Below are 27,593 nucleotides of genomic sequence, written 5' to 3'. Positions count from 1 at the left end.
GGATTATCATAGATTCTTTATCAAGCACCTATAGAATAAATTCAAAATCATATGAATGAAGGTTAAATCCAAGAAAGTAATTCAGTCAAAGATAACATTTATCATGGAAGAGAGTTGTAACGGCATCAAAAAGGAAATTCAATGCGACTACAATGTAACTCGGATATGGAAATCTAGAGTACTTCTGTGATAGTTGTCTGGACACAAACGCTATTAGATTGTTTCAGTTTTGGAAGTTTGAAAATTTGTGAGGTAGAGACTGAAGTATTGCTCAGTCATTCGACTGATGAAAGTTAATCTTTACCGTTCGCAACGCGACGGTATAGTAAGACGAGTGTTAGACTTCACCTTTGTCCTGATGAATAGTCACAAACTTTGAGAGCAATGAATCAACAACAGAAAAACAATTTGTAGTCTTGAGTAGGACACAATAAGATGAAGACACGAAAAAAGACAAGTATGCCGATTAGTCAAAAGTTGTTGTCAGCATGACAATTACTGAACTGAACAGAGGTTAATCTTGAATGACATATCGGTGTGCATGTGTTGTAGGGCCAAACTATTAATTACAGAAAGAACAATAAAATCTGAATGAAAAGATAAACCTTACGTGTCGCCTAACTCTTTAAACACTTAAAGTGACTGAGTACATGAATAATGGGCAGTGAAGAGTGATTAGTTTAAACCAGTATTACAGTGTATTTAAATAATAATAATAATAATAATAATAATCATTTACTTCAACATAAGTTATCTCTGGAGTTACATCAGACCGTTATTAATAACTAGACGTAGCAATGGCATACCAACGGAATAGTAGACAGAAAAATTTCATCCTTTTATGTATGACGTGAAAAACAACCATAATGACGAAATCAAGAATCAAGATTTTACTTCATCACGGAACTAACCAGGCATAAAAATAAAAATAAACGATTGCAGTTTAACAGTTCGCACAAACTGAGAAGACTGTTGCAGCCGGATAGCTGAATATTTCTAAACTACGTGAGGAGTTGTGTTCTTACGAGGGTTACAGGTGCTGTTCCACGTCACACCGACGAGGACGAACATCGTTACGAGTCACGTCTCGTCCCGGCAAGTGAAGAGGGAGGGAAGGGACGTCACACTACCTTTCTACTGCATAAACAACGTCCCCATGTTTCACCCCCCCCCCCCCCTTCTCCCCAAACTGAATCATATAATGATCCTTTCACTGACTGGGAACTGCTTCAGCCTCTTGCCTTGTTTCACAACATGGCCCCAGGCCCTGATTCAATTCACAATCAGTCAATTCAACGCCTGAATGTTTCTAAAAGGTTACATCTACTAAGGGTTTTCATGCATACTTGGTTCCATCGTGTTCTCTCTTCAAAATGGCGAGATAGTATTATCGTCGAAATCCTTAACACAGGCAAAAACCTAACATCTCTCAACAGCTCCCATCAATTAGCCTTAACAAAGTGTTCTATAAACTGCATGGAAGAGTGGTTCCTTGTGTTTACAAAGATTTCTCAAGTCTGGGGACCTTTTTTCCCCCCAATCAGTGTGGCTTCCAGTAGAATCATCTCCTTTTCAACCTACATAAGGCATATGGCACCACTTGACACCACCACATTTACCTTACCGTATATGACTGGGGCTTTTGAAGCTCCCTATCATTTTTTTTCATCATAGGGCTCTGTCCTGAGTGTCATATACTTTGTCATCACTATCAACAATGTAACGTCTCCTGTCAGGCTGCTGGTCACCCATTTGCTGCATGTAAATGACTTTCACATTTGGTACAGCTCCAACTAAGTAGTTCGGCTGAACACCAACTCCAAGAGAGCATCCAACAGACCTCTGTGTGGACCCTTTCCCATGGTTTCCAATTCTCTCCTGCAGAACTCTATTCGCATATTCAGCACTTGGAAGTTGTTGCACTGTTCTGGGTTTTTTGGGCCTTCTTTTTGATAAAAAAGCTGACTTACCTGCCCCATATTTGTTACTTAAAGACTAACTACATGTGGAATCTTACCGCTCTCTGCTTCCTTGCCCACATCTCTTGGGGCGTGGATTGTGCTACTCTTCTCTGTATTTACCAGGCCCTGGTCTCATCCCAACTAGACTATGGTTGCCAGGTTTATGCTTGGTGGCACCTCCGGCTTCAAAATTGTTAGACCCAGTCCATCATCATGAAGATTGTCTGTCAACTGGTGCCTTCTCGACTAGTCCCGTGGACTGGTTTCCTAGCTGAAGCAGGGATCTTTCCTCTCCAGTTCTGATGGTATCAATTCTTGCTCTCCTATGCACCCACCATTCAACAATTACTTGATCATGAATGTATCCCATACTTTTTGTGTACAAGGGGCATCAAGCTGAATGGGCCTCCCTTGATTGCATTTTAATATGTAGAGATTCAATGAGCTGTCTTTAGTCCACCGACCTATATTACTATTAACACCATGTGATCTCTGTTATTCATGAACTTCTTACTGAACTTAGTCATCCTAACTGTTCAGTGGTTTTGAACTTGGTCATCCTGACGGCTCAATTTTTTTTTTTTTTTTCTGTGTCTCTAATCATGTGGGTGTCCCAGGGAATGAAATGGCTGATTGTTTGGCTAGAGGAACAATTACTCATCTTCAATTGCTTTGCTGGTCCCAGGAGCAGGTTTGCAGGTGCGAATGAGACATCTGCTCACTTGGAGATGGGATGACATCTGGTTGGCTATTATTGCCCCCTAAGATCTGCACAATCAAAGAGACTACTGCTGCATGGTGCTCTTCCTTCCCTTCCCACAGGAAGGTATCTACCATCCTATGTTGCCTCCACATTGGTCATACCATGCTAACCCATAGTCTTATTTTATGTAATGAGGTACCCCAAACATGTAGCTATGGAGCCTCAAGACAGTAGCTCATATCCTGGTGGAATGCCCCCTTCCTCTGGCCTCCATGATAAGCATGGCCTTCCAAATTCTTTCCCTCAAATAATGACAGATGATTCACAGATAATTGAACAGGTTCTCCATTTACTCTGTGAAAGTGGTTTTTATTTTCAGATGTTTAGCTTTAAGCTACCTTCGGGCAGGGGTGGGATGGTTGGGGTTTGGGTATCCCCTGCTGCATGCTGGGTCTAGGAACCTCTGCCTTTACTTCTTTGACCAGCTCACCCTTTCATCCCTCTCTTACGCTGATTTAATTGTTTTTCAATGGTTCACCTCCTTTCCTACCACAACCTATTTTCAATTTTAGAGGTAGCACTTAGTTAAATGGTGGTTGTTCCTTAAAGACACCTGGCTACAGTGTTTTAGGATGACTCCCACTGCATGCAGAGCCTTGAGGATGCCCACCTAATCTACTGACTTGAAGACATTCTTTCCTCTGTACTGTATTTGCCCTTCATCAGGCTATTGGGGGTAGGATGTCGGATGGTGCTCGTCAGGCTAGAGGGGGTCAGATGTGAAATGGGAGTTTTCTTGCCAGTGGTTCAGCCTTGGGAAGACCCTTCGTCTGCTGTGACCTGTGTACTGGCCAAATCTGTACACTTCTTCATAAATTCTTTCTCAGCTCTGGCATCAGTACTGCTTTCAATGATTTGGTCTTACTGCTCCTACATACTTGCAACATCAGAACTTGTCCTTTAAGGAATCACTAATTCTTGAAGAACTACTCCTGGACTGAGGGACTGATGACCTCGCTGTTTAGTCTTCTAACAACCAATTAACCAGCCAACCAAGATCATTCAACAAGCTTGTGCAAGGAGGAGTCTGAAGCATTTAAATTATCAAGAATACAAGCCTGATTCAACAGCTACTGTAAAGGAACCCAGTACATCACAACCAAAAATAAAAATTGCAGACATGTATAACTTTCCGTACTGACAAGCAATTGGAGTGCTGATGTACCTGAAGCTTGGGATGAAACCTAATTTAGCTTCCAGTATGAGCTCTCTGTCTTAAACATTTTACTTTGCATTAATGGGAGATGCAGTGAGACTAAAATGAGTATTCCCGTATGTAGCAGGTACATGTCACCTAAGCATAATCTACTGTCCACATTAGCTTCCTTGCATATTGGACTCGACAGTGATGTGGATTTTGGAGGGTGCACAAAAACTGGTCGGTCAACATCTGGTGTCCTCATTTCACATGCAGGTGAAGCTATTTCCTGGCTCTGCTGAAGACATATCTGTAATTGGTGCAGAGTTGGTAGCTGGAACACAAGCTGCTAAGGAAATAGTTTAATTGTGTACACTTTTCAGAGGGACAAGAAAAAGTTCATAGTTATGTTTCTGTATTTAAGTAAGTATTGAGTAAGGTTGATAGCACTTACTGCTAGGAAAATAATCTCCATGTACTATGTTCAACTGTTTCTCGAAAAATTTATGATTGAGAATAAAATGTCACTGCAAATTAGATAATATGTAAACTATTAAATTTAATAAAAGCAACCACATCTACACCAACCCCAATGGTCCCATCCCCTAACCCAAATAACACCCTCTAAAAATCTGTCACACTCAAACAGAAATTCCACAAAAACAAACAAAAAAATACAAATAAACACAACTCAATAACCTCCTTCCCCCCAAAGCATCCCCTATCATTCAACTTACTACACTTGGCCTATACTTTATCCCAGTTAATCTTAAAAACCCCTGAAAACAACATGACCTATCAGGAACTCTCTTCTGTCGGTGATAATCATCAAAATGAGATTGCAAAACAGGAAAGTACCTTTCCTGTAATCCATTAGACTGCATCCCAATATGCCTCAATTGTGTTTGTGCATGGCTCAATCTCATAAGTTTTAAATTTACCTGATGATTTATGACTAACATGGAAACCACATGGCAATTGGAGTTTTGTAATTTTTATATTAATAGTACATAAATTTCAGGAAAATTGACTTTGTAAATGATTATACCCCTTCCTCCTCAATCCCTCATACAAAGCAAACACATAAAAAACTATACTACACCAGTCAGCAACATATTCCTCAATCAATGCAACTACAACTTTCTTACTACAATATTCTACTGCTTGGAAACAATACTAAGGGCGGCGCCACCTCCCTGTTTTGGAAGTCAGAAACCGTGATGGGCGGCGCATGCGCCGTGTACTGAACGGTGGCCTATATAGGACGTCGAATTGCAATCTTGCGTCAGTTCTCAGCGGGACTCATCAGCAGAAGCAGCATTCCCTGAAGATGGCGAACAGTTGGATCGCCGAAATATCGAGTCAAGTTGATTTTAGGACCCGGCAGCAAACCCGAAAAGACTTTCAATACTTGTACACCTTCCCTGCAAGTCAGAAACAGCAGCACTTCCAAAACCAAAGACCCACAACACTGTGTTCTCTCCATTACTTCCCTTTTCTAAAACAAGAATTGTCTATTTCTGCCACCTCATAATTTCCCCTATTGGACCCAAATAATTAATAAATTCCTCATAAACTTCCAAAGTCTACTTATTTACCCCATTCTGTGTATGGCAAAAGAAACAGAAGGTGGAGGGGGGGGGGGGGGGCAGGGGGGAAGGTGGAGAGAGTCAACATGAGAAAAATGGAAAGTGGGAGACTCAATTTTTCAAACCAAATTGCCACAAATTATCCTCAGGCCACTACCATGAGTGTGCATCTGATGAATTTGCAAGTGCAGTTTCATAAGCACATATTTTGACCACAAATGTGGAAAAGAAAAAAGGACAGCTCTCTCTAAAAATACCAATTGTTGCTAGAGGAAATTGTGGACTATATATTGGATCTCTCTTCTTACAACATATGACTAATAAACACCACAATAGACTCCACTCTGTGAGGAGGGAGAACTAAATCAGAGCAAATATCTGTTCACGGTAAAAACAATGCAGATCACACAAATTTCAAACTTACTCCACCAACACACAAATCATAGCACTCTCATCACATCACAAGTGGTAGTGAACACAGAAAAAGAGGGAGAAGGGAATATCTGTGCCTGTTATGAAGTGGGGAGGGGGGGGGGGGGGGAGATAGATAGATAGATAGAGAGAGAGAGAGAGAGAGAGAGAGAGAGAGAGGGGGGGGGGGGGGGTGTAGGGTGAACTTACAAAAAATGCCATTTATCCTAAACGACTTGCACTACACTCCTGCAACAAACACCACTGACATTCTAATTTAGCCTACTTTTAGTTTGTTGATGTCAATAGGCATTGTTCCACTTAGCAAAAGTGTATGTTTGTACAAAAAATATGTATTCTAAGTATTATTACAATCTGTTTATTGGCCAACAATATGTTGTCCCTGATTAGTAATCCATTCTGGGAAAATAGCACATCAATATAATTTTCCATTTCCGCAATATTTGTGGTGCAAGTTTTGGGTGATTCATCCTGTATATGCCTAGAGAGATACATATTAAACACAGCTGAGCAGTATAAATGACTGTATGAGAAATAAAGTAAATAAAATTCCCGAATTTATTGCCCGCCAGTAAATAAAATTCCCGAATTTATTGCCCGCCAGGAAACTTCTCACACTCAAATTATTCTCAGGACCCGGAGCTGGCTGAAACCTGAAGTAGAAGGCTCTAAGATATTTAGCAATTCATGGAACGTATACCAAAAAGACAAGACTAGGTGTCATACAACAGGGTGTGTTCATTGCGGTTGACAAAAATATTGTGTCTACTGAGGTAGAATCTGGGTATGACAGTGAAGATACCTGGTCACATATAACAGGTTTAGATGAGATTAAGTTAATTGTTGGATGTTTTTACTGGCCATCTGATTCCACTGTGATGGTTTTAGAGACATTGGAAGAAAATCTACGGACAGTAGCATAGAAATACCCAGTAAGAGTCTAGACTGGGCCAGTGGCGTACTTACGTGTTTCGTGTACAAATGTTGTCAGTACGTGCTATGAGACATGGTGGGATCAAAAGAATGTGTGCCACCAGATTTTTTTTATTTTATTTTTTTATTTTTTTTATGCAGCCAATAATAGAGCAGCAAACTGATGATATGTTTTGAATACATTTGGAAAACAAACTGAAGCCTTGCCGTAAAAGATTATAAATGTAATGTAAGGGCAGTGTTGCAACCCTTGACATAATAAAAAAAACTGTTAAATATATCTCTGCTCTATGTTGCTAACCAACTGATCATTGCAAGCACACTGAGTAAGTGAGTCAATGTTTTTTAATTAAATCGTGGGAGGACGGAGGTAGATTAATGTTTTCTATTAAATCATGGGAGGAGATAGGTGGATACTAAATCTGCGAAACCACTCCACTTCGCACCATTTGCAGACATAATCCCAGAATCTTTCTCTCTAAACTCACTAATGCACCAAAAAACAGCAAACAAGAAAATGGTTTCAATTTTGTCACTAGAAATACATTGCCCACATTCTTGCCTATCACTGGTTATTTGAAAGTATCATGCCAATGGCTACGTGAAACTGACATACTGCCAATCTACGAGCAGTTCATAAGTTCCGTCCTGACTGCCGCTGGCCCTGATCTAGACTTTAGCCAGGCCACGTAATATTAGTTGCGGGTGACTTTAACCCACTGAGTACAGACTGAGACGTCTGATTCAATGCAGGAGGTACCAACAGTCTTGCGAAGTTCTTCTTAACACTTTTCCGAAAATTGTCTTGAGTGGCTAGTTTGACAGACCACAAAAAATGGAAACATTTTAGACCTTGTAGCTATGAACAGGCCTGATCTAATCGACAATGGCAGAGGCAGGGATTAATGACCATGATTTCATCATAATGACTTTTTTTACTAACATTAATAAATGAACCAAGGAAACTAGAAAGAGCATACAGACAATAGTTAGAATCTCACTTCGACAAAGGACTGACATCATTTAGTTCCAGTTTGATGGACGTACAGAAATCATGGACAAAGTTTAAAAGAGACTGTAAATCATGCTCTGGAGAAGTATGTGCCAAACAAGTGGACTAAGGGTGGAAAAGACCCACTGGTTTAACAACAAATTTCAAAAAATGCTGATGAAGCAGAGGCTGTTGCATTCCCGGTTCAAAAGAAAATGCGCAAATGACAATAGGCAAAAATTTGTAGAAATATGCATGTCCGTAAAAAGATCAATGCGTAGAGCTTACAACTACAACCTACATGCCTTAGCAAAAGACCTGCCGAGAAGAAATTTCTGGTCTTCCACAGAATCACTAAGTGAGACTAAGGCTCCAATCCAGTCACTCGTTGACCAGTCTGGTGTGACAGTAAGTTGTTGTTGTTGTGGTCTTCAGTCCAGAGTCTGGTTTGATGCAGCTCTCCATGCAACTCTATCCTGGGCAAGCTTCTTCATCTCCCAGTACCTACTGCAACCTACATTCTTCTGAATCTGTTTAGTGTACTCATCGCTTGGTCTCCCTCTACGATTTTTACCCTCCACGCTGCCCTCCAATACTAAATTGGTGATCCCTTGATGCCTCAGAATATGCCCTACCAAGCGATCCCTTCTTCTAGTCAAGCTCTGCCACAAATTTCTCTTCTCTCCAATTCTATTCAGTACCTCCTCATTAGTTATGTGATCTACCCATCTAATCTTCAACATTCTTCCGTAGCACCACATTTTGAAAGCTTCTATTCTCTTCTTGTCTAAACTATTTATCGCCCACGTTGCACTTCCATACATGGCTACACTCCATACAAATACTTTCAGAAACGACTTCCTGACATTTAAATCTATACTCGATGTTAACAAATTTCTGTTCTTCAGAAATGCTTTCCTTGCTATTGCCAGTCTACATTTTATATCCTCTCTAGTTCGACAATCATCAGTTATTTTGCTCCCCAAATAGCAAAACTCCTTTACTACTTTAAGTATCTCATTTCCTAATCTGATTCCGGCAGCATCGCCCAATTTAATTCGACTACATTCCATTATCCTCGTTTTGCTATTGTTGATGTTCATCTTATATCCTCCTTTCAAGACACTGTCCATTCCGTTCAACTGCTCTTCCAGGTCCTTTGCTGTCTCTGACAGAATTACAATGTCATCGGCGAACCTCAAAGTTTTTATTTCTTCTCCATGGATTTTAATTCCTACTCCAAATTTTTCTTTTGTTTCCTTTAGTGCTTGCTCAATATACAGATTGAATAACATCGGGGATAGGCTACAACCCTGTCGCACTCCCTTCCCAACCACTGCTTCCCTTTCATGCCCCTCGACTCTTATAACTGCCATCTGGTTTCTGTACAATTTGAAAATAGCCCTTCCCTCCCTGTATTTTACCCCTGCCACCTACAGAATTTTAAAGATAGTATTCCACTCAACATTGTCAAAAGCTTTCTCTAAGTCTACAAATGCTAGAAACGTAGGTTTGCTTTTCATTAATCTATTTTCTAAGATAAGTCGTAGGGTCAGTATTGCCTCACGTGTTCCAACATTTTCACGTAATCGAAACTGATCTTCCCCGAGGTCGGTTTCTATGAGTTTTTCCATTTGTCTGTAATGAATTCGTGTTAGTATTTTGCAGCTGTGGCTTATTAAACTGATAGTTCGGTAATTTTCCCATCTGTCAACACCTGCTTTCTTTGGGATTTGAATTATCATATTCTTCTTGAAGTCAGGGTATTTCGCCTGTCTCATACATCTTGCTCACCAGATGGAAGAGTTTTGTCAGGGCTGGCTCTCCCAAGGCTATCAGTAGTTCTAATGGAATGTTGCCTATTCCCGGGGCCTTGTTTCGACTTAGGTCTTTCAGTGCTCTGTCAAACTCTTCACGCAGTATCATATCTCCCATTTCATCTTCATCTACATCCTCTTCCATTTCCTGAAGAACATCGCCCTTGTATACACCCTCTATATACTCCTTGCTCCTTTCTGCTGACCCTTCATTACTTAGAACTGGGTTTCCATCTGAGCTCCTGATATTCGTGCAAGTGGTTCTCTTTTCTCCAAAGGTCTCTTTAATTTTCCTGTAGGCAGTATCTATCTTACCCCTAGTCATATACACCCCTACATCCTTACATGTGTCCTATAGCCATCCTTGCTTAGCCATTTTGCACTTCCTGTCGATCTCATTTTTGAGACGTTTGTATTCCTTTTTGCCTGCTTCATTTACTGCATTTTCTCTTTTCATCAATTAAATTCAATATCTCTTCTGTTACCCAATGATTTCTACTAGCCCTCGTCTTTTTACCTACTTGATCCTCTGCTGCCTTCACTATTTCATCTCTCAAAGCTACCCATTCTTCTTCTACTGTATTTCTTTCCCCCCTTCTTTGCAATCGTTCCCTAATGCTCTCCCTGAAACTCTCTACAACATCCGGTTCTGTCAGTTTATCCAGGTCCTATCTCCTTAAATTCCCATCTTTTTGCAGTTACTTCAGTTTTAATGTACAGTTCGTAACCAATAGATTGTGGTCAGAGTCCCCATATGCCCCTGGAAATGTCTTACAATTTAAAACCTGGTTCCTGAATCTCTGTCTTACCACTATATAATCTATCTGATACCTTCCAGTACCTCCAGGCTTCTTCCATGTATACAACCATCTTCCATGATTCTTGAACCAAGTGTTAGCTATGATTAAGTTATGTTCTGTGCAAAAGTCTACCACGCAGCTTCCTCTTTCATTCCTTACTCCCATTCCACATTCACCTACTACGTTTCCTTCTCTTCCTTTTCCTACTGTCGAGTTCCAGTCACCCATGACCATTAAATTTTCGTCTCCCTTCACTATCTGAATAATTTCTTTTATCTCATCATACATTTCATTAACCTCTTCGTCATCTGCGGCATATAAACTTGTACTATTGTGGTAGGCGTGGGATTCGTATCTATCTTGGCCAGAATAATGCGTTCACTATGCTGTTTGTAGTAGCTTACCTGCATTTCTATTTTCCTATTCATTATTAAACCTACTCCTGCATTACCCCTATTTGATTTTGTATTTATAACCCAGTATTCACCTGACCAGAAGTCTTGTTCCTCCTGCCACCGAACTTCACTAATTCCCACTATATCTAACTTTAATCTATCCATTTCCTGGCATGACAGTAAAAGATAGCAAAAGTAAAGCCAAAGTTTTAAATTTGGTTTTTAAGAAATTGTTTATGCAAGAGAATCATATAAACATGTCGTTATATAAATGATATGGATATAATAGAGAGAAACATTCCACATGGGAAAAATATATCTAAAAACAAAGATGATGTGACTTACCAAACGAAAGTGCTGGCAGGTCGATAGACACACAAACAAACGCAAACATACACACAAAATTCACGCTTTCGCAACCGACGGTTGCTTCATCAGGAAAGAGGGAAGAAGAGGGAAGGACGAAAGGAAGTGGGTTTTAAGGGAGAGGGTAAGGAGTCATTCCAATCCCGGGAGTGGAAAGACTTACCTTAGGGGGAAAAGGGACAGGTATACACTCGCACTCACACACATATCCATCGGCACATATACAGACACAACCAGACATATGTAAAGGCAAAGAGTTTGGGCAGAGATGTCAGTCGAGGCGGAAATACAGAGGCAAAGATGTTGTTGAGTGACAAGTGATGTACAATGGGCGGCAACTTGAAATTAGGGGAGGTTGAGGCCTGGTGGGTAGCGGGAAGAGAGGATATATTGAAGGGCAAGTTCCCATCTCCGGAGTTCTGATAGGTTGGTGTCAGTGGGAAGTATCCAGATAAACCGGATGGCGTAACATTGTGCCAAGATGTGCTGGCCGTGCACCAAGGCATGTTTAGCCACAGGGTGATCCTCATTACCAACAAACACTGTCTGCCTGTGTCCATTCATGCGAATGGACAGTTTGTTGCTGGTCATTCCCACATAGAACACTTCACAGTGTAGGCATGTCAGTTGGTAAATCACGTGGGTGCTTTCACACATGGCTTTGCCTTTGATTGTGTACAACTTTCGGGTTACAGGACTGGAGTAGGTGGTGGTGGGAGGGGTGCATGGGACAGGTCTTACACTGGGGGCAGTTACAAGGGTAGGAGCCAGAGGTCAGGGAAGGTGGTTTGGGGATTTCATAGGGATGAACCAAGAGGTTATGAAGGTTAGGTGGACCGCGGAAAGACAATCTTGCTGGAGTGGGGAGGATTTCATGAAGGATGGATCTCATTTCAGGGCAGGATTTGAGGAAGTCGCATCCCTGCTGGAGAGCCACATTCAGAGTCTGATCCAGTCCCGGAAAGTATCCTGTGACAAGTGGGGCACTTTTGGGGTTCTTCTGTGGGAGGTTCTGGGTTTGAGGGGATGAGGAAGTGGCTCTAGCTATTTGCTTCTGTACCAGGTCGGGAGGGTAGTTGCGGGATGCGAAGGCTGTTTTCAGGTTATTGGTGTAATGGTTCAGGGATTCAGGACTGGAGCAGATTCGTTTGCCACGAAGACAAAAGATGTAGGGAAGCGACCGTTTGATATGGAATGGGTGGCAGCTGTCAAAATTGAGGTACTGTTGCTTGTTGGTGGGTTTGATGTGGACGGATGTGTGAAGCTGGCCATTGGACAGATGGAGGTCAACGTCAAGGAAAGTGGCATGGGATCTGGAGTAGGACCAGGTGAATCTGATGGAACCAAAGGAGTTGAGGTTACAGAGGAAATTCCAGAGTTCTTCATCATTGTGAGTCGAGATCATGAAGATGTCATCAATAAATCTGTACCAAACTTTGGGTTGGCAGGCTTGGGTAACCAAGAAGGCTTCCTCTAAGCGACCCATAAATAGGTTGGACATGCGGGATATTTGTGTATAAGGAACTGTCCAGGGCCTCATTGCGATGGAGCAATTCCTTTCATGCCGATCACCTGCTACCCTACCTAAAACCTCTTTCCTCATTACCTTAGCCAGCTTCACCCTAACCCACAACTTCTTCACTTTTGAAGGGCAGACATACCAACAATTGAAGAGAACAGCCATGGGTACCAGGATGGCCCCCTCGTACGCCAACCTATTTATGGGTCACTTAGAGGAAGCCTTCTTGGTTACCCAAGCCTGCCAACCCAAAGTTTGGTACAGATTTATTGATGACATCTTCATGATCTGGACTCACAGTGAAGAAGAACTCTGGAATTTTCTCTCCAACCTCAACTCCTTTGGTTCCATCAGTTTCACCTGGTCCTGCTCCAAATCCCATGCCACTTTCCTTGACGTTGACCTCCATCTGTCCAATGGCCAGCTTCACACATCCGTCCACATCAAACCCACCAACAAGCAACAGTACCTAAATTTTGCAGCTGCCACCCATTCCATATCAAACGGTCGCTTCCCTACAGCTTAGGTCTTTGTGGCAAACGAATCTGCTCCAGTCCGGAATCCCTGCATCATTACACCAATAACCTGAAAACAGCCTTCGCATCCCGCAACTACCCTCCAGACCTGGTACAGAAGCAAATAGCTAGAGCCACTTCCTCATCCCCTCAAACCCAGAACCTCCCACAGAAGAACCCCAAAAGTGCCCCACTTGTGACAGGGTACTTTCCAGGACTGGATCAGACTCTGAATGTGGCCCTCCAGCAGGGATACGACTTCCTCAAATCCTGCCCTGAAATGAGATCCATCCTTCATGAAATCCTCCCCACTCCAGCAAGAGTGTCTTTCCGCGGTCCACCTAACCTTCATAACCTCTTGGTTCATCCCTATGAAATCCCCAAACCACCTTCCCTAGCCTCTGGCTCCTACCCTTGTAACCGCCCCCAGTGTAAGACCTGTCCCATGCACCCTCCCAACACCACCTACTCCAGTCATGTAACCCGGAAGTTGTACACGATCAAAGGCAGAGCCATGTGTGAAAGCACCCACGTGATTTACCAACTGACATGCCTACACTGTAAAGTGTTCTATGTGGGAATGACCAGCAACAAACTGTCCATTCGCATGAACGGACACAGGCAGACAGTGTTTGTTGGTAATGAGGATCACCCTGTGGCTAAACATGCCTTGGTGCACGGCCAGCACATCTTGGCACAATGTTACACCGTCCGGGTTATCTGGATACTTTCCACTGACACCAACCTATCAGAACTCCGGAGATGGGAACTTGCCCTTCAATATATCCTCTCTTCCTGCTACCCACCAGGCCTCAACCTCCACTAATTTCAAGTTGCCGCCCCTTGTACATCACTTGTCACCCAACAACATCTTTGCTTCTGTACTTCCACCTTGACTGACATCTCTGCCCAAACTCTTTGCCTTTACATATGTCTGGTTGTGTCTGTATATGTGCCGATGGATATGTGTGTGTGTGTGTGTGTGTGTGTGTGTGTGTGTGTGAGAGAGAGAGAGAGAGAGAGAGAGAGAGAGAGAGAGAGAGAGTGTGTACCTGTCCCTTTTCCCCCTAAGGTAAGTCTTTCCGCTCCCGGGGTTGGAATGACCCCTTATCCTTTCCCTTAAAACCCACATCCTTTTGTCTTTCCCTCTCCTTCCCTCTTTCCTGATGAAGCAACCGTGGGTTGCGAAAGCTTGAAATTTGTGTGTGTGTTTTTTTTATTGTCTCCTATCAACATACCAATGCTTTTGTTTGGTAAGTTACAGCTTCTTTGTTTTTAGTTATATAAACATATATTAACACACAGACTCCCATATGGAGACCACAGTAATAAGGATCCATGGCGTAGAGAAACAACTGAAAGCTAGTAAGTCTCCACATTCTGATGGAATTCCAATTCAATTTAGCAAAGACTACTCTGCAACACTGGTCCCTTACTTAGCTTGCATTTATTGCGAATCTCTCCCCCAGCACAAAGGCCCAAGGTATTAGAAAAAGAAGCATGTCACTCCTATATACAAGAAGTGTAAAAGAACAGACCTGCAAAATTACAGACCAATATCCTTCACTTTGGTGTGCTGCAGAATCCTTGAACATATTCTCAGTTCGAATATAATAAATATCTTCGAGAAGAATAAGCTTCTGTCCACAGATAAGCAAGGTTTTAGAAAGCACCACTCGATCGAAACTCAGCTTGACCTTTTCTCACATGATATCTCGTGAACTATGGATGAAGGGCAACAGGCAGATTCTATATTCCTAGATTTCTGTAAAGTATCTGACACGGTGCCACATTGCTGACAGTTAACAAACACATGAGCCTATGGAATAGGTTCCCAGATATGTGAGTGGCTTGAAAATATCTTAAGTAACAAAACCCAGTACGCTGTCCTCGACAGCGACTGTCCTTCAGAGATGAGTGTATCATCAGGAGTGCCCCAGGGAAATGTGATAAGACTGCTGTTATTTTCTATACACATAAATGATCTGGTGGATGGGGTAAGTAGCTGTTTGTTGATGATACTATGTATACGGGAAGGTGTCAAAGTTGAGTGACAATAGGATGATACACGATGACTAAGACAAAATTTCTAGTTGATGTGTGATGAGTGGCAGCTAGACCTACATGCAGAAAAATGTAAGTTAATGCACATGAGTAGGGCAAACAAAGCAGTAATGTTTGAATACAGGATCAGTAGTGTGCTGCTTGACAGAGTCACATCACTTAAATATCTAGGTGTAATGTTGCAAAGAAATATGAAATGGAATGAGCGTAAGGATTATAGTAAGGATGGTGAATGGTCAACTTCAGTTTATAGGAGAATTTCCGGAAAGTGTGGTTCATCTGTAAAGGGGACCGCATGTAGGGTACTGTTGGAATTGTGTGAACAAAATATTTCGTGTGAGATGGCAGCAAAGTGCATCTTGTGAAATATAATACAGTAGAACCCCTCTAATCCGAACTCGGATGGTCCGTCACTCCGGTTAGTCCGACCATGATGAGGCTCGCGAGCCTGTGCCAACTTGTCACTGACTGCACGCCTGTCGGGCCATTGTTGGGATGTCTATCACTGTGCATATTGTTATACTGTATGTTATTGTGCAGTTTTATCCTTTGTTGGGATTAAAAAACGTCGTCATTTGCTTTATTCCATGTTTTCTACAGTACTTATTACTGCAGATTCATTGTGTGTACAGTTGTCTGTTTTTCAACATGTCTGGATTCAAATTTAAACACATAACTCTTTCACTAAACGAAAAATTAGCAGTGCTACAATGACTGGACGAAGGAAAATCGCTCAAAAAAATTGCAAAGGAACTGAATGTAGGTGTTACGACAGTTAAGGACTGGAGGAAGCACCGGAAACACATTTAATCCTATACAGTTACGACTGATGGTGAAAACACACTGAAGAATCGCAAAACATTAAAAAAGTCTAAGCTTGAACTGCTTGATAACGCATTGTGGATGTGGTTTTGTCAAGAAAGAAGGAAAGGAACTCCAATATCCGGGCCAATTCTCAAAGAAAAAGTGATAGTTTTGCACAAAAAATTGGAAGCCGAAAGTAAATTTGCTGCCAGTGAAGGCTGGATTGATCGTTGGAAAACTCGTCATGGTGTCTGATTTGTTTCTATTTACGGTGAAAAACTATCTGCCGATGCCGCAACTGCCAAGGAGTTTTCTGTTAAGTTTAAAGAAATTGTAGAAGAAAATGAACTGTTACCCTGCCAAGTGTATAACATCGACGAGACAGGGCTGAACTTTAAAATGTTGCCAACAAAAACGCTCGCAGCTTCAAATGAATCCGTGGTAGGAACGAAACTTATTACTGATAGAATAACAGTCATTCCTTGTAGCAAAACAGACGATACCCACAAGCTCCTCTTGTTCGTCACTGGCAAATCTACAAAGCCAAGGGCATTCAAAAATATAAACTTATCTTCCTTGCCGGTTTATTACCGCAATAAAAAAATCTGCTTAGATGGACTGCAACATTTTTAAATACTGGTTTTTCGAGGAGTTTGTGCCATCGGTCAAAAAAGACTTGAAGCAAAAAAATCTGCATGTTCGTGCTCTACTGCTCTTGGATAACGCACCATCAGACCCATCTGAGGAAGATTGGGTGAAAGGGGACATAAAAGCTCTCTTTCTGCCTCCTAATGTGACCTCACTCATCCAACCAATTGATCAGGGCGTTATCGAATGGTTAAAAAGGCGATATCGCAGAAAGTATATCAGCTCAATCTTGGAAAGATCTGAAGGTCATAACTTATTTGAGGCAATGAAATCTCTGAACATCAAAGATGCTATTTACACAACCGCTGCAGCAAGGGACAAACTGAAACCTGACACACTGCGAAAATCGTGGCGTAAGCTTTGGGCACAAGTTATGACTGAAAATGAGCATACCGAAGATGGGCAAAACAACGACGCACTGGAAATCGCTAAAGATCTACAAACTCTGGAGCTGAACGTCCCTGCCACTGAAGTTGAAGAGTGGCTCAACGAATGTAAAGAGCTCAATGACGACCAGATTGTTGCCGCTGTTAGCCAGGAAACTGTCAATGAGGACTCGGACGGTGAAGACGAATCCCCCACCCGGACTTCACACAAGATGTAAAAAACGCTTTTTACATCGCCCTTCAATACATCGAGCAGAATCCAACTTCAACTCCAGTGGACATTTTGTGCCTAAAAAATGGAGGGACACTACAGCTAAATCTAGAATAACATCTGCTAAGCACAAATGTATCACTGAAATTTTTTCCAAGTAATTTGTTTTTGTTTATACTGTAAAAACAATGCATACAGTATAATCATTTCTTAGTTTATACATACAGTAGTATATTTCTTTGTAAAAAATTTCTTTTTATTTGCAGTGCTATAAACATTTTTTAGTTTACAGTATATATCATTTATACGTTATTAAGTACAGTATAGTACTGTAATTTGTTTGTTGTTTTTCCTTTTAAAACCAATACATATTATAGTGTGTGTAGACGTTTTTTAGTTAATATATTGTTGAACACTGTGTAAAAAAACATCTTTTTATATTGCTGTAGATGTCTTTTAGTTCTTAAATCGTTTAATTTTTTGTGCTAAATGTCTTTTTATATTTTTTTGGATAATCCAACCTTTTTTTTGTTCTGACCATGGTCCCGGTCCCAAAGGTGACGGATTAGAGGGGTTCTACTGTAGACCTCTCTGGTGCTATTGTATGGTCCGAGCTTTGTGTGTGTAAAATAATGATCCTTGGTTGTTGTGTATGATGTATTTTACCTGTAAGTACAAATATATTTACTGGCACTAAATGACTTTTACTCACTATTACTTACTTAACTGTGTCGACTCGAATAGGTTATGGGCCCAGCGTAGCATTTGGAATAAGTATATCCATAACATAGTAGTGAGAAAGTATTGAAAAAGTTCCAGGTAGTGCACTTGCATGGAGTATGGGTTATTCTTACACGATGGATGCAACACTTTTGTATTATTCTTTACGTTAAGAAAGATCAAAGTTACTGTTAAAATGAGTACAGCACAAATTCCACAGATTGAAAGACTAATGGGTTGCGAAAACAATGCAATGTGGAAATTTGCAGTAGAAGCGTTTTTACGTCTGGATGACCTATGGGATGTGGTGGATGGGACAATGAAATCCACAGATCAGAATTATTCAAGTATATCACTGGTTGACTCGGTGAATTATATTCACCTTGAAAAAGCTGCGACAGCGAAAGAAGTCTGGGACAAATTACGAAGTGCATTTCAGGATGGAGGTCTTACAAGAAAAGTAGGATTATTAAGTGAGTTAATTACCACTCGGCTGGACAAATTCAAACTTGTAGACAAATACGCCACCTCGAACTGACTGAGAAACATTGGGTTTGAGATTGTTGATGAATGGATAGGGACACTACCGTTGGTAGGACTGCCCGAAAGGTATGCACCTACGATTAAGGGGATGGAAAGTTCAAGCATACCGATCACAGGCGACAGTGTTAAAGTGAAAATCCTACAGGATGTAAAGAATACTTCAAGCTGTCATGTGTTGGGGAAGGAAACTGCATCTGCTCTTTATTAAAAAAACAAAAGGAAGAAATCAGTGAGGTGCTACAGATGTCAGAAGAAGGGGAATATTGCATCTCAGTGCAGAGAAAAAGTAAACCCAAGGTCAGACATGCAGCACAAGAGGTATTTTGCTGATAGCCCAGAGGCAGGGACCAATAATAAAGGTAAGGCGCTCTCATGTTTTTATTCTTTTGGAGATGTGGGTAACTGTCCACTGAAATGGATTTTAGATTCCGGTGCAACTGTGCATGTTGTTAAAGACAAATCTATTCTTTATGATGTTAAAGATAAGACTCATATAGGAATATCTACTGTTGATGGCAGCAAGCTCCAATGTCATTTGGCTGAGGAACTAGACCTACATGTAAGTGTAAATGGTGAACCCAATATGGTTGCAGCACATGACGTTCATTATGTAAAAAATGTTGTGAGTAACCTACTGTCTGTAGGAGAAATTGTCAAGAAGGAAATACAGTCACTTTTGACATGCATGGAGCAACAGTAATCAACGAAAATGGTGAAGTTATAACTACAGCAAGGAACAAAAGGGGTATTTTTTAAGTTGGATACCACTGCAGTAAACTAGAAATGTTAGTCATTCATTATACTCAGCGGAAGGTTTTTTTATAGCACCACAGACTTGAACACTTAAATAGAAAGAGTATATCCTTAATAAAGGTAATGGTAAAGGGAATGCAGAATTATAGTGTATCCAACGACCCTTGTGAGATATGCATAAAAGGAAAACAAACGAGGCTACCTTTTAAAACTAGTAAAAGCAAATCTGCAGAGGTCTTATAGTTAGTTAATCCATACAGATGTATGTGGCCCAAAGGAGTGCAAATCTATGGGAGTTGTTATTTTCTTACGTTTATTGATGATTATTCACAATATACTCATGTTTATTTTCTTAGTTCCAAAGACCAAGTGTGTGTGACTTTTGAGAAATATCATAATATGGTGAAAAGGTGTATGGGAAAGAAGATTAAGATCATCAGGTATGACAACGGGAGAGTATATAATAACCAGAAATTGAAGACACTTCTTGCAAAAATGGGAATCAGGCATCAAACTACAATAAAGTACAACCCATCTCAAAACGGGGTCTGAGAGGAATAGGACCATTCTCAAAAAAGCAAGGAGCATGATAACTGATGCTGGATTATCCAAAGATTTTTGGGCAGAGGCAGTATCAACGGTCATATATTTGAACACTAGATCACCTACAAAAGCATTAAGGAATAGAACCCCCTATGAGATATGGGTAGGAAGGAAACCTGATCTAAGCAATACAAGGGTTTTTGGTTGTGATGCAATGGTGCACATTCCAAAACAGATGAGAGGAAAATGGGACCCAATAAAAAGTACATTTTTGTAGGCTATTGTGAGAAATTCAAAGGGCTACCGATTACTGGATCCATTGAATAAAAGGATAGTCACAAGCAGAGATGTAGTATTCTTTGAAAATAAAAAGGACACTGAAGAGGTCAAGACTACTAAGTTAACTGCACCTAGTTCCAAGAGTGAAACCTTAGGTGAAGAAAGAGAAAGTGAAAACAGAAGGAGGATAGTCAAAGGCAAATGGAGACTAACTGTGACGGCAATGAGTTTGAGGATGAACAAAATGAAGAGAACAACGTAAGGCATTCTTCTTGCGTTCAAAAACCAAAAGAATATCTGGACTTCGAGATGTACGCAGTTCTGTCTTTTAATGATGAGCCAGCAACAGCAGAAGAAGCAATGAGCGGCCTGAACTCTCAAGAACGGAAAGAAGCAATGAAGAGAGAATTGGAATCTTTATTTCAGAATGAAACCTCTGAATAGGTAAAAATGCAGCCGATAATAAACCATTACAGGCAAGATGGGTATTCACTTTGAAGAGCCCCGAAAACTCATCACCAAGATATAAAGGACGACTTGTAAAAAAAAAAAAAAAAAAAAAGATATTCGCAAAACAAGGGGTAGATTACAAGGAAACTTTTTCACCTGTAGTCAAGTATGCCTCACTGAGATAGCTTTGAGCCTTGGCAGCAAAATGAAATTTAAAAATTCATCATATGGATGTAAAAACAGCATATTTAAATGGGAAATTGGAGGAGGAGATATATGTCATTCCACCAAGAGAAGTCATGAGAACCAGATTGGAAAGGGAAAAGATGTGGCATTTGTGAAAAAGTGCACATTGCTGGAATCGATGTCTACATAAAAAATAAATATGAACATGAAGCAATCTATGGCAGATCCCAGTATATACTATAAAAGGGGAAGAGATAATAATAATAATGGCAATATGCGTGGACAACTTCTTTATCCTGACTGAAAACGAAAGCCAAATGGGAATTTGTAAGAAACAGCTGCAAACCAAGTTTAAGGTGCATGATTTGGGAGAAGTTAAACATTATTTAGGTATGCAGATCACTGAGGATGAAGAGAGACAAGAATTGAGCATAAAATCAATCATCATGTACATAAAAAATCTAAAGGAAATTTGGCATGAGTGACTGTAAACCCATAACTATGCCAATGGAAGTAGGAGTGAAGTTAAATACAAATGAGACACATGTGGCATGTGTCAAGAATGTTCCATATTTAGAAGCAGTAGGGAGCCTGTTATATTCGTCTCAAACGTCACAACCTGACATTGCTTTTGCCACCAACGCAGTGAACAGAAATTGCAGAGACCCACAGGAAAAGCACTGGGAAGCTCTGAAAAGGACATTCCAATATCTAAGAGGAACATCAAACCACGAATTAAGATATCATAATAAAGAAGGCAATGCAAAACTAGAAGGCTACAGTGATGCGGACTGGTGGAGTGAATTAGGAGATAGGCACTCCACTACTGGCTGCTGCTTTAAATTAAGGGTCGGCCTCACTTCATGGTACTGTCAGAAGCAGAAAACAGTCGCATTGAGTACCATATAGGCCAAGTTTTTGGCACTATCTTACACCACACAGGAAGCACTATGGCTAAAAACATTATGTGAAATAGAACTCAATTTAATTGTGTAATTGTGGAACCTATAACAATCTTCTGTGACAATAAAGGTGCCATTAACCTACCTAAAATTGATGTCACAAGTGCTAGGACAAAACATATTGATCAAAGGCACCATTTTATTCGGGACCTCATAGAGCGACAATACATTGCCGTGGACTACCTGCGCACAGAAGACATGTTGGCTGTCCTGCTGACAAAACCCTTGGATGAAGAGAAATTTGAAAAGACTGTGGGGCTATTTGGTTTATCTTATGAAGGCAAAACACAAAATATATGTTCAAAGGCGATGTTGGAATTGGAATTGTGTGAACAATATATTTCATGTGAGACGGCGGCAAAATGCATCGTGTGAAATATAATAGACCTCTCTGGTGCTATTGTATGCTTTGATTTTTATGTGTGTAATATAACGTTCCTTGGTTGTTGTGTTCGATGTATTTACCTGCAAGTGCAAATATAGTTACTGGCACTAAATGTCTTTTACTCACTATTACTTATTCAACTGTGTTGACTCTAATAGATACTAGTGCAAATCATTGTTGAGTACTGTTCGAGTGTTTGGGATCTGCACCAAGTGGTATTAAAGGAAGACTTCGAAGCAGTTCAGAAGTGGGGTGAAATCAAATGGGAATCACTGGAGGATAGGTAACATTCTTCTCAAGGAGTGCTATTGACAAAATTTAGAGAATTGGCAACTATAAGGGTGAGGTCATAACAAAAATCCATGGAATGTGCAAATAACTAAACTAATGAATAGTTAGTGAACAAAGATGTCTGACAGTTGCAGTAGGATTGGTGTGGCTGCTTCATGTGTCTACCTGAACCAACCATGTAATGCCATTCCATGTGTTTCTCTGTGGCAACATTTTAGTGTTGTCACAACTCTATAGATCACTATTGTTTTCATCACAGCCAGTTGCAGTTCAATTGAAAGATGGTAAAAGCACTGCCAGCTGTCAGGAATCATTTTTTGCCAATTCTACTAGACAGTAAAAGAAGTGCTACTCAAGGGCAAATCTTTACTTTAACCCCAAGTTCCGCATGAATACGCTGCAACCCAATTTGAATGATTATGTATATTTGCTGGGATCGCAACCCTGTTTGAATTAAGAAGAGTGTTGCCAAAATGCTGAAGAATTTGTTGCAGCAACATTCAGAAAAGAACTCCCAACATCTCAAGTGCATCTACTGGCAAGTCACTATTTCCAGAAGGCAATCTACAAATGGTCGTCCGCCTTCTACTTATCACTCTCATAGGAACCACACAGATAAAACTGGCCTACAAGTCATCGACCAACTGGAAACTAATTACAAGTGATGTCCCACAAGTTACCATCTTAGGCCTCTTACTTTTTCTTGTGTCCATTAATGCCCTTTAAACAGCAATATTACCAGAAGCCAAATTTGTTATGTCTGCAGATGACACAAACATCACCATAAATAGCAAAACAGTCCAGTTTTAAAACAGTGGTTAATGCAATTTTCGGGTCAATGGAAGTGTCCGATTCCACCCATCTGCTGACCCATGACGTAAGGGTGTTGTGGTGTGTGACGCCATTAAGGCGCGCAGTTTATGAGCTGGTTATGTTTGTAGATGTCGTCTTGTTATGTTTGATGGTGCCCTCTGTGTGTGTGTGTGTGTGTGTGTGTGTGTGAGGGGGTTTGACCTGCTTTGCAGTGCCAAAATTTGAGGTCAACTGCAGCTGCCGATACCGAAACACCAACTACTACAACAAAAACTACGGAAACTGGAATCAGACAAATCCCTTGACCACAGATGACGATACCAAAACACCAATACCTGCACATAAAACTCTACGAAAATTGTAATCAGTCATGTCCCGTGACCGTAACTATTGATATGAAAAAACCAACACCTATAACTATGAAAAACAGAACCAAAACAACAGCACCTCAAAAAATTCAAAAGTCAAACATCCCAACATCGATTAACACATTTGATACACAATAAATACACAAAACATTACAACTTGAGAAACATTGACCCAAAAAAACAATTACCTACCACCAACAAATTTTGGTCAAAGGGAAGTGTCCGATTCCTGTAGATTTTGTAATTATATTTTTTATTCATCATTTTGTGTGGTTTGAGGTTTTTTTTTTTTTTTTTTTTTTTTTTTTTTTTTTTTTTTTTTTTTTTTTGCCCGCTCCCTAAAACCCCCAATTTTTCATGGTTGTCCTTAGTTTGATTGTGTTTTTGGAGGGAGATGTTATTGTCTTATTCATACGTATTTTCATGTTTTTTGCTGTATGTATGTAGAGACATCATAGGCACTATATTGGAGAAGCTTAGAATAGCCACTTCCACCATATTGATGACGTCATGGGTCAAAGCAGACGGGTGGAATCAGACACTTCTGTAATCCTCTAAATTTCATGGACAATAATAAATGATTTCTACGAATTTTGCAATCAAACTTTGAAAAGACAGACTATATGCAGTTAAAAACTTGCAGGAGACTATGTCTAAAATATGATAAGCATATAGAAGAGAGACTGAGAGTGCAACATTCTTGGGATTACAACTTGATGAAAAATTCAATTGAGAGGAGCACATCGCAGAATGGCTTAAAAAAGTATCTTAATAAATCTATGTGAAATGTGGAAACTGCCCGACACAGGTGATAAGTGTGAATATACAATCCAAAACATGTTGTCATAGCAATCATTAACATTATGTCACTGTCAGAGCCAATGACTTGTATTTAATATTCTTCTTGACACATAATGCCATATGCCAGCATCCATAAAAGTTTGGCTACCAATAAAGTTTAGCTTAAAAGAAGTGTGGAAGATTTATGAATGACCAAATCCTTGGGACTAGTGTAGCGGGGGATACAACCCGTCGGCTTTGGACAATGACGTCACAAGTCACCAAACGAGAAGCGATTCTTCTTAGTGTTGTAGCTCCCTTCAGTAGCTGATAAAGTGTTTTTTGGCTTTTTTAAAAAAACTCACGAGATAGAATAAAGAGATCCACTTTATTAAGCAATCAGTAAAAAAACGAAACTGAAACATAACAGCAAAAGCGAAAATGGTAAACTGCTCTCTGGCGACTTGTGACGTCATTGTCCAAAGCCGACGGGTTGTATCCCCTGCTACACTAGACCCAAATCCTTTTATTCCAATGATAAATTTCTTAGCAGAACCAATTAATATACAAATCAGAAATTTATCAAATATTATGTTACTGGTACAAAAAATCTGACTTATGCACATCTGAAATGACGTGATGTGATAAATTTAAATAAGTGTTGTAAACTAAGTGTATGTCTGATGATGACTGGCTACAATAGCCAAAGATTTATCATGTGTAATTCGGGTTGTGATAAGTTAATTACTAGGCCTACCTCTCAAATGAATGTATGTTCAACATTTTTTGACTTATCTTGCAGCTACGAAGGCCATTTCACTTAGGGTCAAATCGACACATTTGCTGGTAGTCACTTATTTAGTTATGCAGTATTTAGTCACACATTTTGCTGAACTATAATCTATCAACTCACCCTTAGGATTTGGATTAGTTTCAAACACGTGTAGCTGTTGTGGATTTGCTGTGAATGTGTAGACTTTGATTACACCTTCCAGTATAACGACAATTCTATCTCTCCTGAGACGTACTCCTCGGACAGGTGCATTGAATTCCATCGCAATGACAGGTGACTTCTTCAAATCATCCCATATCATCACTAAACAGAACAAAGCATTACATACACCGATGAACACATAACAATAAAACTATTACGTCTACATGTGTTCGAGGTAATTTGAAATACACATATCTTACTATTACTTATATGTAGCTATGTAGTAACCTCTGTTCGGAGGGTAGAGCGGCCGGGGTCCACCTCCGACAAGCGCCAAATAATTGCACCGGAACAGCATTTCAACATAACCAAGACCACCTTCAGAAAAATCTTGTCGTTCTTTTTCTTTTAGTGGATCACAGTTATACACTCGAAAACCATTCTCCATTCCGCATGCAAAGCATCCTGAAATGTCGAACGTCTGTAAGCAAAACTGCGCACGTTGTACACTGTACACATTGCGGTGTCACCACGCGCACGACAATTCTCACCTTGGTCCTGATTGAAACCCGCATACAGGAGCCCATTATTGTATGGATTGGTGGTTCCTAAATTCATGTCTCTTGTAATCGTGTGCGGTGCCAAGATAAAGAAAATTTAACCTAATTTTATCTACATGCCTTCCCAGTAGTGCTGTAACCACTACTCTACTGCAGCCATTTTTATTGACATTCGCGTCCAACCAATAAGATTTTTTATTTCCCCACCGTAGACGCGGCCAAAACAAAACATAGTCGCAAAGCGGTAAGTGTTTGGTTGTGAAAGAAGATACATGATCCACTCTGTTGTCTGAGGGGTTATATGAAATGTATGGCCAAGTGTTAACGCCTGTCCACGTTAGAGGCATTGCCAGTAGAACCTGTCGCTGTGTTTTCAGCACTACAACTGGAAATATGAAACAACAGATCCCACGAAAGAAAGGAAAAAGTTCTCATCTGTGGTTGCTCCGTCAATTTTCAGACCCTTACGTGGAGAAAGCCAAGATGTCAAACTACAGGTTAATGTAATTGATATCGTAATTTTTTAAATAGTCTGTTTGTGACTAAATAATCTTAATCGTGGTTGATAGGTGTCGCAGTGCATTCAAGTTGAGGGAGATAGATGACAGATTCCATATACTGAGTCCTGGCCAGTGTGTTATAGATTGTGGGGCTGCTCCTGGCAGTTGGACCCAAGTTGCTGTTGAACGGGTTAACGCATTGGGGACAGGTAAAACATTGCATCATTTTTTATATGTTTGTACATGGTCCATTTTAATAACAGCGAGACACATGAAGGAGTAAAACACAAAAATATACAAATGTAAAGAAAATTATTGGTTGCTATTAATAGTGACTTTGTTATCCACTGTTAACATTTAGTAGTTTGTAAAGTTTTTAATCTGATGTTAACAGTTAATGTCGTCTGTATTACATGGTAACTGAGTGTTAGAGTGCCTGTGCCATTCACATTACGAAAGTTCCACGTTTTTATTAGTATTATTCCTTTAATTCGAAAAAGTTCGTCAGGAGAGAAATAGCTGGCGTAGGTTTAAATATGTTCTCGCTAAAAACGGAGTAAATATCGTCTTGATGAATTTATTTGCGTTTCTATTGTTGTTGTGGTCTGCAGTCCACATACTGGTTTGAGCGGCTCCCCATGCAACTTTATCCTGTGCAAGCTTCTTCATTTCCAAGTAACTACTGCACCCAACATCCTTCTGAATCTGCTTAGTGTATTCGTCTCTTGGTCTCCCAGTACAATTTTTACCCTCCACAGTGCCCTCCAATACTAAATTAGTGATCCCTTGATGCCTCAGAACAATTCCTACCAACCAATCCCTTCTTCTAGACAAGTTGTGCCACAAATTCCTCTTCTTCCCAATTCTATTCAGTACCTCCTCATTAGTTACGTGATCTACTCATCTAATCTTCAGCATTCTCTTGTAGCACCACATCTCAAAGGCTTCTATTATCTTCTTGTCTGAACTATTTATCGTCCATGTTTCACATCCATACATGGCTTCACTCCATACAAATACTTTGAGAAAAGACTTTCTGACACTTCAATCTATACTTGATGTTAACAAATTTCTCTTCTTCAGAAACGCTTTTCTTGCCATTGCCAGTCTAAATTTTATGTCCTCCCTATTTCGACCATCATCAGTTATTTTGCCCCCCAAATAGCAAAAGGGTCATTCCATGTCAGTTCAACC

The 27,593-nt window shown here is 40.4% G+C and overlaps 2 protein-coding genes across 3 annotated transcripts in view; one reads left to right on the top strand and one right to left on the bottom strand.

The window, feature by feature from the left end:
• The window catches only part of LOC126458332 (WD repeat domain phosphoinositide-interacting protein 3), a 128,516-nt gene extending 102,427 nt beyond the window's left edge, over positions 1 to 26,089 (bottom strand). Inside the window, exons 1-3 of the mRNA XM_050095292.1 lie at positions 25,891 to 26,089; positions 25,628 to 25,804; positions 25,319 to 25,501 (exon numbers count right to left, since the gene is read on the bottom strand). Coding sequence (XP_049951249.1) covers positions 25,319 to 25,501; positions 25,628 to 25,804; positions 25,891 to 25,957 — 427 coding nt within the window. The 5' untranslated portion in view covers positions 25,958 to 26,089. The remainder of the gene's footprint in view (positions 1 to 25,318; positions 25,502 to 25,627; positions 25,805 to 25,890) is intronic.
• Positions 26,090 to 26,130: 41 nt separating this feature from the next.
• LOC126458334 (rRNA methyltransferase 2, mitochondrial) overlaps positions 26,131 to 27,593 on the top strand; it is a 79,994-nt gene continuing 78,531 nt past the window's right edge. The window contains exons 1-2 of one of the 2 annotated variants that reach the window (XM_050095294.1): positions 26,131 to 26,396; positions 26,469 to 26,608. In XM_050095294.1, coding sequence (XP_049951251.1) covers positions 26,206 to 26,396; positions 26,469 to 26,608 — 331 coding nt within the window. In that variant the 5' untranslated portion in view covers positions 26,131 to 26,205. The remainder of the gene's footprint in view (positions 26,397 to 26,468; positions 26,609 to 27,593) is intronic. The other variant, XM_050095293.1, reaches the window with a different exon arrangement.

Source organism: Schistocerca serialis, chromosome 2, assembly GCF_023864345.2.
Source record: "Schistocerca serialis cubense isolate TAMUIC-IGC-003099 chromosome 2, iqSchSeri2.2, whole genome shotgun sequence".
Classification (NCBI taxonomy): Eukaryota; Metazoa; Arthropoda; class Insecta; order Orthoptera; family Acrididae; genus Schistocerca; species Schistocerca serialis.
Note: the sequence above shows the minus strand (reverse complement) of the source record. Positions and strands in the feature narration are given on the sequence as shown.